The sequence below is a fragment of the Anomalospiza imberbis genome, chromosome 6 (genome assembly GCF_031753505.1).
Source record: "Anomalospiza imberbis isolate Cuckoo-Finch-1a 21T00152 chromosome 6, ASM3175350v1, whole genome shotgun sequence".
Taxonomy (NCBI): domain Eukaryota; kingdom Metazoa; phylum Chordata; class Aves; order Passeriformes; family Viduidae; genus Anomalospiza; species Anomalospiza imberbis.
Genome location: NC_089686.1, coordinates 26916762 through 26930090, shown reverse-complemented (window position 1 = coordinate 26930090; position 13329 = coordinate 26916762). Strand labels below are relative to the sequence as shown.

At 38.9% G+C, this 13329-nt stretch overlaps 1 protein-coding gene across 8 annotated transcripts in view; it reads left to right on the top strand.

Moving 5' to 3' along the window:
- NUBPL (NUBP iron-sulfur cluster assembly factor, mitochondrial) overlaps window positions 1–4053 on the top strand; it is an 81401-nt gene extending 77348 nt beyond the window's left edge. For all 8 annotated transcript variants that reach the window (XM_068192963.1, XM_068192965.1, XM_068192964.1 and 5 more), the window contains one exon: window positions 3127–4053. In XM_068192963.1, coding sequence (XP_068049064.1) covers window positions 3127–3189 — 63 coding nt within the window. In that variant the 3' untranslated portion in view covers window positions 3190–4053. The remainder of the gene's footprint in view (window positions 1–3126) is intronic.
- The last annotated feature ends 9276 nt before the right edge of the window (window positions 4054–13329 follow it).

Below are 13329 nucleotides of genomic sequence, written 5' to 3'. Positions count from 1 at the left end.
CACTGTTTGAAAGGTGAGCAGTCTGTAACGTGGCTGTTTTTCAGCTTTTCTTTTTTTTTGACTGTGTGAACATTGCCTTCCACCTCTACCTCTGGATGTCCTAGTGCTGCTCTCAGACCCCGTCTAGGCAGTGTTCATAATAAACATATCTGGTCTGGATTTAGGGCATTCTGTGTGCTTCTTCATCCTCATGAAGTGGGAGGAATGGTAACTGATATGTTGTTGTTAAATATAAAGTTGTCTGTTAGCAAAAAAAATGGTTTTCAGAAACTCTATAAACCATTCATGTAGAGCTTTCAAACATTAAGGGAATAACTGACTTGAGAAGTTTGCTTTTATCCTATTAAAATAAAAAAGTTGTGGGTGATGAATAAGAACTCATCCTTTATTCTTTCTCATCCTTTATTCTTTCTCTGTTGGTTTTCCACCTGGAAAGGAAATAGTAAACCCTGTCTGTTTTCATTTGCAACCCAGCTTCTTTCACTTAGTAATGGTGGATTAAACAGCTGAACTGAGCTGTGCTCTCTTGTCTACGGATGCCACACTGAAAAGATCACGAGTAGGAAAAACTATTCAATATACATGGGGTTGTTTTTAGGTAGTGCATATTCACAGTCACCAATATTCTGCTTAGATCTTTCAGGCATATTGATTGATAGACAGGTCCTCACTCATGGTTAAATGATTTGTTCAAAGACAGGAAACCAAGGCTCAAGACGGTGGATTTTTGCCAAAGCCAGATGAGTGGTGGAGTTCTGTAGGACATGTATGAGATACTGGTCTGTTCAACAGACGGAGTAGTGGTTCAGGAAAACAAAAAACCCAAAGGTCAGCAGGCAAGACGTGTTGATGAGAACACTGTCTAGGTAACGCTGGAATGCTGACTACAAAGAGCTGCACCAGGAACCTCCTGTTGCAAAGTGGTGATCAGCTGCTTGGCAAATGAAGATCAGTGTACATTGGGGAAATGTTGCTCAGACACTTATTAACAGCATTTTGTGGGAAAAGTATCTAAAATGTATTGGGCTCTTGACATAAGGTAACATTTATACAAGCAGTTGAGTCGGCTTACTCATAGTTTTAGAATATAGTTCTAGAATATGGTTATAGAATTTATAGTTCTGTACAAGTTGGTCAACTCTGGAGCAGGCAAACAGCTTGGGCAGTCTTTAGAAGGGGCCAGGTATTGTATACATGTTGTTAATTGACTCATTAAAATACATTAATTGATCTGTGCAAAGTGGGAGCTGCCTGCGGGACTGTTCCAGGTAGTTCGAAATTCCTACCTGGAGTGCTCCTACACCAATTAGTCAAGTACTTAACTGGAAAGGCAGCTTGCCTTCAGTCAGTCACCTTACTTCAGGTGAGTCCGTTGTCTTGTCTAGGTGAGTGGTTAGTTGGGGGGTAGATGGACCACCCAGGGCTTTAATAGCTCAGCGAGGTGAGTGTTGCACACAGACTGTTACCCAGCTGCACTGTGACTGTAGCCACAGAAGTTTGAAATTCCTGATTGCAAATTAAGTTCTAAATTAATTCTATCATTCTTGCCACAAAGTCATGTACATGAGAGAAAACAATTCTGTCTTGCTGTCTGCATTCCTTACAAACTCAGAAGATTTTGTGGCTTTAGTTTTAAGGGGATGTGAGCACTGAGACTATGAGCTGTAGAGGGTGAGAATGCTGGAAAAGGAAACCCTACATGCCAGGAGCAATCCCTAAAAAAGGGGAGACAGATATGAGCAGTGCATGGCCCTGTAAAAGGCTAACACCTTTTTCAGGGCAGTGACAGTGAGTACTGGTGGCCCTGGTGTGATGGACAGACATTTTCTTCCTGCCCCCCAAGCTCTGGCCTCTGGCATGTGTCAGTTTGTTTGCTGCTTTAAAGGCTCGTCAGGAATACAAGGGCTAATTCATGATTAGAGCCATCCTGCAGGAGACAGGAGATATCAGTGTGGTAGGGATTACTGTGGAGATTAGTTCGAGGAAAGCAGCAAAGGTTGTCAATGTGGTCTCTGTATGCAGACTTACTGGAGAGGATGGAGTAGGTTGGTCGCTATTGAACAGAGTAGGAGCAGAAGAGCAGGCTCAGTTAGGGGACTTTGCTGTGTACTCAACAGACACAGAATGTGATGCACCAGCTGGAAGCTGAAGTATAATGAATTCAAATTACAGAAAAGGTGTACATTTTAACAATTAAAGTAATCAATCTCTAGAACAATATGCAACGTGTATATACATATACACAAAAATACTATTTTAATTACACATTCTCATATCAGTCTTTGAGATTTTTAAAAGATCTTCTCTTTCAACTACAAGTTGTTGAGCTTGGTACAGGAATAATTTGGTTTAGTTTTAGGGTTTGTTCTGTGTTGAACTTTATACAGTGTTTTTATAGAAGTCCCTTGACATTAGATTTGTTAATAATTGATGGTGGACTGATCATGGTCCTAGCTGTGTCATGGTTTTTAGAAATATTAACATAAGTATGCTTGCTTGGGTTGCTCTCCATAGTCCTTCAGTTCTGTGCTATTGTGCCCTCCAGCTCAAGGTGTCTGACCAGATGTCACAGGCTGGCGCAAAAGAGAGCTTTAAATGTGCGGATTTTAGCGTTGTGGAATTAATTCTTTCCAATACCTACTTCAGTCTTTTGGAATGGTGTCTTTTTTAAAAATACTTTAGGTATTTGAATCAGAAATTCCATGGTGATAGTCTAGTCTGTAATGAATTAATTGTCTCAAATTTTTTTTTTATGCTGTTGTTTTCTCTGATTCTCTATCCTGTGCATCCTGGCTGTCAGGATGAGGGAAGTTTATAATTAATAGTACATGTGGGACTAAAGAGTCTGTGTCTTCCTCATCACTTCTCTTCCAGAAGACTATTGACTTTGGTTGTTGTTAAAGACAAATTGTTCAGTTAAATTTAAATTCCCCACCAGTATTTTTTTATAATGCATATGCTTATTTTGTGTGCATGGTTTTGACTGAACACAGGCTAAATTTAACCCATTTATTTAAACATCTTTAATTTTCACTTTGTGTGTTAAAAGAACAAATACCTAATTAGTTAGGAAATATTCCTTTCTGTAGAAAATGGAAAGCTCAATGTATGTTTCTGTTTTTGCAGGCTAAAGCCTATCTAAAGATAGCTATGGAAATATTAAGAAGACTACCAGTCCCTCCTACTTGAAGCATTTACCACTGAAGTTGAGCAAAAAAGTGATCTTTGATGCAGCCAGCGCAGAAGAGTCCCGCTACCTAATTACATGGAGGCCATATGTTAGTTCTAAGAACTTCTTTAGGAAATAATTTATCAGAGGTTAAATTATGATTGTGATATTTACTGTTTTTCAACATCATTGTTTGGCTATGTCCAAAAGGATTCAAGTATGCAAATGATGATACAGTATTTAAGTGCTGAATTGTAACATCATCAAGCAAGAAGGGATGAAGTACGTTTTTTCTGTGTGCCCTATTTTAAAGTCAAGAATGAAAAACAGCCTCTCCATGCAAGGATAACAATGGTATCCCAAGACATGAATTGAATTGTTTAAGCAGGATTTTCAATATTCTAATTTCCTTCAGTTTTTGTTCAGATTTTTACCTGGTTAGCTCTCAAACTGTCCTTAAGTTCTGCAAGGTTTTAAGAAGCAAAATCAGTTCTTTACCTGCTCTACTTTTCTGTATTCTTCTTAAAAGAAGATAAAAAAATTCCAGATATACTCTGAAGAGTTCTTGTGATGGATGATGAACAAATTCATTCATTATCGGATAAAGTTCGATCGTGAGGCAATTCACAGTTTAATGGCGAATGGATTACGTGACCCTGAGGCTTATTTCTCCACTGTTTTACAGTATAATGAACCCAGACAGAAGACAAGGTAACAGAGGTCTTCACTGAAAACCAGATGTTTTTCCTGAGCTCAGTTTGCCATGGAATGCAAATGATCAAGATAAATTAAATTTGTGATTGCATATTCCTACTACAGTGCAGCAACTTGGAATTTGAATATAAAGATATATTTTTGAAGTAAAGAAATATTTGTTCTTCAAACTGCGTGGCCTTCTGGTTTATTTTTTCATTGCCTGTGATCTTTGTGTTGGTGTGTGGAAGTGAACAATTATGCCTTCAGGGAATGAGTTTTCATTTACAATTAGATGTTTGAGTTGACATTTAGACTTTTCCATCTACACAGTCCAGTATCGGTATCTTAAGCGTACATCATAACCCTACCTACCATAGAGTGAATTTAACTATACTAGGGAGTCCTGCTATTGACCTCTGAGGGAACAAGTTTTTCCCTGTATTCCAAGTACTTAGTCAGAATTTTGGATGTAGTTTTTTCTTACTGAAGTGATACAACATAAAAAATTTGTGTACATTTACATTAAGAATATTTAAGTAATATTCTTACCCATAGTTTAGATGAAAAATCTAGACACAAGTGATGAGTTGAATTTCAAGGTTAAGTGATTTTCTAAATATATAAATTATATAGTCCAAAATGGTTGATTTTTTGCATCAAGTCAATCTCTGAACCTCCTTCCCTGCACCCTCCCCCATGAAATCTCTTATCAGTGGTGAACTTTTTCAGTAGCATATTATTGTGGTCTGTAGAATTGATAAAATACTCAGTTCCTATCAGTTGTCTGATATATTTTACAAAAATTAAAGCTGGCTTAATGTTCTGACTTTTGATACTTTATTGGTAACATTTTTTTAAAGTTTTTTAAGTTTTGTCTCTACCTATTTATTAGCTTTACGTAACATAATTGTTGATATACATGTCTGTAAATAATCCTGTGGTGGTTTTGGCTAGTATAATCTTATATTTCAGTGGAACAACTGGGATTTCTGACTATTTTTTAGCAAAAGATAGTGATATAATCTGAATGTTAGTATTTGTAAATCTCATTCTGTTAAAAAGTTTTTGAATGTCTGACACCTAATCCATGTTGAGCCTGGCTGAACAATCAGTATATAGGTAAGTGGTTGTTCAGCTTCCCTCTTGTTTCTTTCTCATTATTTCTTGGGTTAGTTGAAGGATGAAATTTGCTTTCAAGTTTTCTTTTATTTTTACTCCTTTTTACCTTTTTTTCCCTTTTAATTAAATACTATTGTTTTCCTCTCTTGAATCTTACAGCTGCAGAATTATTTTGAATGCCTTTGTCAAGAAACTATGTTATAATGATTAAGCATAGTTTCTATGCCAGGCTGAGAATTCATACTTAGTCAACAGTTTTGTGGAAGGATTACACCATGTAGTTGATTTATTGATTGCAAATTGTCAGTAATTTTAAATATATACATATATCTATATGTAATAGTACAGAATTGGTAGGAAATGTCTGTGTTTAAAGATACCAACAGTCAATGCAAATTTAAATTGAGAACATAATTACTTGATTTCCCCCATGAGTGAAAAACTGTTTCCAGACTTTCTCCTGCAAAGTAAATGAAGGGCACTGGCAAAGTGTTATTGCTTCTTAATGTTATACAAACACATATTTGTATTTTTTTATTATATAGTACACTATTAAATACATGAATTCCTGTCAACATCCTACATTTGAAGTTGTATTCATGAAATCATTGATGTAAGTTATTGAATGGGGGAGTTGGATCAGTTGGAGATTTAGCAGGAGAAGGTGGTATTTAACTGTAGTTTATAAATATAAATTACAGACTTGACACATAATGCTGTATGCTCTTTTCAGCTCCAATATTTCACTTTATTCTAATTGATATTCCCTAGTATACTAATATGTTTTTGTTCTAAAAATGCTAATCCTAGCAGGAGGCCCTGGCTTTTCCAAGCTGTATGGGTAGATGCTCTTTGCTCACCAGCAGGGGAGAGTTACTGTGCTCCTGCTTACCAGCACAGAATTACTAAAGTCTGTAGCACTGTGAGTTCAGTTGCACACTGGAAAATCCCACAGAGGAGGAAAGAGAAAGAAATAGGAAAGCTAGGGAGGCACGGGACCAAACAGGCAGGAATGGGGACAGGGGCAATTGTCAGTCCCAGTTCACCTCCTGTGTAGGTTAGCAGCAAGATTCCCAAGACTCCCAAGATCCTTCTGCATTACTGTCAGACGTAGTTTTGTGTTCACAACATGACCCTTTGTATAGTGACCACAGTTCTTGTGTTTGCACATAATCCCTGCAGTTTCTTGGGTGAGGAGCCTACAGGCTGTGTCTTGACATGGTGCATTTCTTGGCTTTCAGAAGTTTTTCATTTTAATGAAAATGAAACTGAAAGAAGGTATAGAATTGTTTGTGCTAGTGAAGTATTTTGCTGTAATTTTTTTACTGCTATGTTCAGCTAATGAATTGTTCAGCCTTTGAGACTGTGGTTTGTGCAATACTTAGGTGCTAGATCCTCACAACAAAAAACCCTGTTATTTGAAGTTATGAGAAAAAAGTAGTTTGCAGGTTAGTTTCTGCCTACTAATTCAATTAGAGTTCAAACTACCACCTGTTTTAGTTGCTCTGATCGTGGTTATGAACTAATATTAATGCTGAGGAGAAGTGACAGAGGCAGGTAATTTCAGTGTATGAACAAAACACCTCCTGTAATTCTGAATTTATTTCAAACAGTTGGACTCACTTAGATCCAATTCACAAGTGAAACCCCCTTTAACATCTTTCCCATAATAAATGTGGGTTTCACTTTGACTGACTGCTGTGTGACCATTTACATTTTGGGATTTTGGTACTTATGTGCAAAGCTTCTTTCAGAGCGTCCCCAGTCCTGACACTGACACATGAGCTCAGTACCCAGCTGCCCAAGTCACAGAAGCTGTTCTTGTGCTTCCAGCTACTGGTGGGGATAGGATCTCCATGCTTATTTTCCTCCATGGTTTGCAGTAGTTGTCCAAGACACAAGAAACTTGTTCTACACCCAGCTTTGGTTAAGAAGATACAAATCCATAGCTCCTAAACTTAGGAGAGATCTTCAGTCACCTGGCTTAGTCTTTGCTCAGGACCATCATGGAATGGTCATCACTCCTGATAAAGCTGTATTGCTTCTGGAGGAAGTAAAGAACATAGTGCTAAACACAGCTGATTTTTTTTTTTTCTTAATGGTTTGGGCTGGGCTTTCTTTGATCCTTGTTCCCAGCCTTATTGATTGCTTTTACCTAATGAGGCTATGAATAAAATTATAAATTCTTAGGTTAATGCCTGGCATTTTAGATGCTTACAAATTTGAGATAAAGTTCTGGTGTTTTGCATTTGGATTTTCATACCCACGTGTCATTTTATTTTCTCATGGCCACATCTGGACCTATATGGTTGTCATTTTTATTTAACTGAAATGCTTCCTGGTGGAGGTGGCTGGGGGAAAGCCTCCCACTTAAGAACAGTTGACCATAAGATGAATCTGAATTGCTGATTTAATTTTAGAGTTGACTTATAATGGCAGGAGTTACAGTGATGATTACATTTTATTTTGGCAGCATTTCAGCCATTTCATTGGTTTGTCAGCCACATACCACAAAACAGCAAAAGAAAAAATGAATTCCCAAAGTAGTTTTCAGCCTAAATTTAAGACTTGGCTTTTTTTTTTTTTTTTTTTTTTTGGCTCTGTTTTACATTATAAAGATATTAAAGTTCAAAGAAAAAGTGTATTTAAAGGGCTGCATTTTTCCATTATCTTTGTGTATTCAGAGAGGGTGGGTGTTTATCAGCAAGAAGAGGATGGGCACAGCCTGTCCTTCCTTATGCACCTATTTGTCTCCATTTATCCATTTGTATGAGTCTGGATCTGAATACCCATTTTAATCAATGCAAATAAAGGACTTCTGAGGAGTGTGAGTCTCTGAACAAGCAGGTGGGGGGAAAGAACATCTGCTGTCCTTTAACATTGTTTTGAGGGCTTACAGAATTATTTGAAGTGTTTTCCCTCATACCACTGGGATTTTCTAAAATCTGTATTATTTCCTGTGATCCAGAGGTTTTGAGAGAAAGGCAGGAGACTCCACATACTTGCCTACCCCATGTATGCATCCTGTTACTAAACAAGGTCTGTTTTCAAAATACAAACTTCTGGTTACTTTTTCTGAAAAGCTAGCTTATGACTTTATGATTCTTATCACTTTTTACTTTAGGAACAACTTTTTTCCCCAAATAATTATGGAAGACATGCTATAATGTATTTTTCAAGTCCAGTTTTGCTGCAAATTTAGGAAGAATAAACAGGGTGAGAAACCATCTTTTTTAGCCAAGCCCACATTCGGTAGATGTAATTTTGGGATATTTGTCCACTGTGTAAATGTAGCAAATATTTTGTATCTCATTTAGTATAGTGCTAAGTTCAGGAGCCTGAACACTCTCCTGCCCAGCACTAGGCATTTGAGGATGATGTGAGATGAGTCTGTACCTGGTCAAACAGGCAAGGATGAGTTTCCACACTGACTTATTTGCTAAATTGGGAAGTTTCTACATGTCTGTTTTTAGAGGAGGAATTTCCATATAAATGGGCTTTTGTCTGTGGTACCTTGAGGCCTCTAATTAATTACATTTCAGATGGAGTCAGGAGGTTTTGGGTTTGCACTCCACACTTCCCTCTGCAGGGTGATGGGGCCCAGTGGCTATTTTGGAGAGTTAGTTTCTAAAACAAGTGTTAAAAGGCTGGGAAAACACACCCTGGCTTTGAAAACCAGCCCCACTTTTGTTTGTGAGTGCCAGCACTACTGGCATCTCTTCTGTAACTCATAAATATCCTAAGCTTTTAGGAAACCTGTGAGTTGTAGCTTGTTAGCACTTCTTAAAAAATGCATTTCTTATTAACACAGTGCTACTTCACTTCTGTCCTATTTCTTGACCGTGTAAATAAACCTCTTTTTGTAAAGGAGTTTTCCTTGCCTATTGGTGATCCAAAAAGTTACTCCTCTAGAGAACGAAACGACAGAGCTGTTTGATACTGAGTACTTACTTCCCTGTAGGGTTAATATAGGAAATTACAGTCACTGTCTCATTGAATTGTTGATTTTGTTACAATGATGGGATATACATCTTCATTAAAACAAAATGAAACTGCTGATAAAAAGCCTGTTAATTGTTTAGAGCTTGCAGCTCATGAACATTGAAAACATCACACTCTAGTGGAAAATTTATTTAAAATGCTTCCATTTATAGATTTTTTAAAATATATTTTTCTAATAAAGTAATGGTATTTAAGATGTTGGGACAAGATCTTTGCTGTTGAAATGGATTGCTTTCCACTGCCTGAAAAGGGCTGCCATTTTCACAAAGAATATGACTCAGAGGAGTTATGTACTATTCCCCATCAGTGCCTGTCTACAGAATCCTAAGTATGAATCTACCATAGCAGGTGACAGGAGGGAAGAGAGGTGATGTACCAGTACCAGTGTTTGCCTGGAATGACCTCATGCCAGGAAGCAATAGGAATTTGTTTGGCACAGCAAAAATTATAAGCAGGGTTGCATTTTTAGGAAAGGCAGATGGGTCAGGGCAAAGCAGGGGATGTCTTATTAGCTGGTACATGTGAGTGGCATATGAAAGGAAGTAAAACATTATATGGTCAGAAATAAAATAGGAAAAGTATCTTTCCCACTTCTGCCAGAAAAACACAGCCCTATCACCTGGGATGCCTGGCACCCTGGGGTTGTGTTGGTCCTGGTGCTTCAGAGAGGTGACAGGACTCAGCAGAGCATCTGGCCACTATTTCTGTAATTTAGGGAGGTAACTGAAAAATGTGTTCAAAAGTGAATAGTTGAAAACAGTTGATACAGAATGTTCCTTGAGGAATGGGATGTCTCAGTTCTTGGTCAGTCTGTTTCACACCAGATAATGTGCCATCCCAGGGTGATGGTTTATTAAAGTTAGCATTTTAGCTGTCTTTACCACAGGAGCTGAAGTTGAATGCAACAAGATATATAATCTCTGCAAAGCACTTCACCTTACACTTAGGTGATACCAAGTGTCAGGAAAATTTTGAGTACCTTGCTGAATTATTGTACCTAAGCTTAATAGGCAGTAACTTGAGGTTTCATTCTATTCCAGTGATTTTTTTTTCTGTAAGAGAGGTTTCACATTCCCATTGCCAGCACTTCACTATTGTTGATTCCTCAGATAAGAAGATTTATGTACAGGGGCTCCTAGAGGGAATTTCTTGCTTTGACATGAGATTATATCATCTTCTTTAAAACAAAATGGTCAATGATAGGGTTGTTCTTTATTTTCTGTTTAGTTTTTAAGAACTACAGTCACCAAAAGGAAAGCTACCAATTGGGCATAATTTTGGATAGTCAGATTGGAGCTCTTGTAACCAGTTGCTAATCATACACAAACCCACAAGCAACATGAAGCTCATTTTCTTTGAGGATATGAATTTCTTTATTTAATCTTACTCTCATTGGCATGGAAAAAATAAAGAACTGTGGCAGATAAAATGCAATCCTTAGAATTGAAAACCACATTGGTTAATGGTCATGGTTAAGGATCATGAAAATATACTTGCTGAACCCAGGTTCTAGATGCAGCATGTTCTTGCTGTTCTTGGCCCTGGAGGAGCTAGCAGCATTCAAACAGCAGTTTTTGCCTCTTGAGTGAACTCCAAACTCATTCTGTGATTTGCAGTTCAGAAAAGTCACTCCCTGAACTGTGTCAGCATTGAACCTTTAGACTATAGGTTTGCTAACACAGGAAGCGACTCACTGAAATGTTTGTTCTTCATGTTATCTTCTCTGCCTGGGAAAACAGGGATCTGTTTGCTCCATAGTGTGTTGGTGCTGCTTATCAGACTGTACGATGTCCCTGCCAGGGCTGGTGCTGGTCAGTGTTTGTTAGTTGCTGCTGTTCTGTTTGTAGAAGGACAGTTGTGTGTAACACTCAGGAACTGTGTTCATGTTCTGCACCTGGAGCAGACCTTGCAGTTGTTACTGGCTCTCATCTCTGCTTTGATTTGCTTTGCATTTGAGTAATGCTGCGTTATTTGTAGGCAGCGCCTGACCCTCTAATTCTCAAGTGTTACTGTTCCCAAGATAAAATCCTGCACTGAGAATGACCTCTGGAAATGACACCTTACCCTTGTGACTCTACTGTTTTAGAAAGAGCTCTGCATGGGCACTGGGAGAGTGTAGCAGAGCTGTCCACTCTCATTAAGGACTTACTTGGACCTCTTGGGACATAGAGACAGCTAAGGGTCAACAAAATGCTATGAGGAAATTGCCTGCCATGCTATATTTGAACATGAAATGGGAGAGAAAATAAAATGGAAGGCTTGTGACTCACAAAAAAAAAATAAGGGAGAGATCATTCAGTGGTTAGAGTCGTGGGCAGAACAGACTCAACTTGTCAAAATTATTTTAATTTATTACCAATCAAATCAACATAAGATGATGAGAAATACACCCAAATCTTAAAGCACTTTTTATTCATCCTTCCCCTCTTCAACTTCACTCCTGAATTCTTTACCTTCTCCCCAGCAGCCACGTAGGATGACTGGGAGTTGGAGCTCCAGTCAGTTCCTCACATTGTCTCTCTTGCTCTTTCCTCATAGGGAAAGGACTCCACACACTCTTCACCTGCTCCAGCAGGAGACAGTCATCCTCAAACTTCTCTAAAGTGAGTCCTTCCCACAGACAGCAAGTTTGCATGAACTGCTCCAGTGGGGGTCCCTTCCATGTGGTGTAGTCCAGCAGGAGCAGACTGTTCCAGTGTGGGTTCTCCATGGCACCACAGGTCCTGCCAGGAGCCTCCTACAGCGTGGGCTTCCCACAGGGTCACCTGCTCCTGCATGGGGTCCTCTACAGGTTGCAGGTGGATCTCTGCTCCACCCTCGATGTCCATGGGCTGCAGGGTCACAGATGCCTAACCATGGTCATCCTCACGGGCTGCCGGAGAGTCTTTGCATTGGTGTCTGGAGCATCTCCTGCCCCTCCTTCTTCACTGGCCTTGGTGTCTGCAGAGTTGTTCGTCTCACATATTCTCTGTTCTCTAGCTTCAATTTGCTTCTGCCCAATAACTCTTTTTTTCCCCTTCTTAAATACATCATTCCAGAGGTGCTGCCACTGTTGCTGACAGCTTGGCAATGGCCAGAAGCAGGTTTATCTTGGAATCAGTACCTCTCTGTAGGTACACATTTTGTGGTAATTGGGAGTGGGGCTGGGACTGAGCCTCATCCCCAATGGGCACAGCTGTGAGAAGCAGGTGAGCAGCATTGACAGCAATGAGCCATGGAGTGCCCAGGTACTGACCAACCACCAAAGGGAACAGAGGGCACACAGGTGCAGTGCATGAACATGAGCAGTATAAAAATTGGGCTGAAGAACAAGAAGACCAGATACTTGCAGCCTTCTGAAGTGAGGTGATGTTGCTCTCTATGGGTTGAAGCTTTCTGAGATTGTATGGTGATCCTCTGTGTATTGTGGCTGTCTCGACTGCGACACATTAATCGGAAGAATCAAGGTTTTCTTTCTTTCAAAGGTGGGTGGTGGCTAAGAGAGTGTTATTATTTCCTATGGTTTATTTTGAAATCAATAATAAAATTTTTACTTACAGGCTAAAGTTTAATGGACTGAAGGGTTTTAGACAGTGGCATGCACATTGGACATCTTCAGGGATTATGAAGGGAGCAGAGGGCACATAGGTGCAATGCATGAACGTGAGGGGTATAAAAGGTTGGGCTAAAGAACAAGAAGGGCAGACACAGCATTCTGAAGTGAGGTGATGTTACTCTGTATGGGCAGATGCCTATGTCTCCTCTGAGTGTTTCTTCTGAAATTGTCTAGTGTTACTCTGTGTATCATGGCTGTCTCAACTGTGACGTGTTCTGTGACACCTCTCCTGATTTCCACTGGGATTCAACTCCAAAAATAGAAGGAGTACACATTTGATTGGTTTCTTAGGTTTTGAATAAACCTTTACTATTCTAATGTGCACTTGTCAAGCCTGACTTGGAGCAAAATGTGGAGATGTTTCAATTGCTTCTATTGTCTTCAAATTATTTTGAAAGTGAATTAATAATCTTTAAAAGAACTGTTTTCTTTTAAAAAGTAGCACTGTTTAATTTCCTAAGAAGGAAAACTCAGAAAATTGTTTATGATACAGTTTCATAGTTTCTGATAGGCCCTATGAAATGCATTTTTCTATAACCTCTGCTGTCTGTCTTGGTGCCAGTAAAATACAAAACAATAGAGTCTGGCATCCATGGAGCAGAAGGAGTCAAATAGATTGCAGAGAGGCAGATTTGTTGTTTGCATAGAGAAGGTAAATTGCCTATATCTCAGAGCCAAGCTCTTACTAATGGTGTCTCTGCAAATTAGAAATACAATTGTTACTAATCCCTAGTTGTAAAAAAGATTT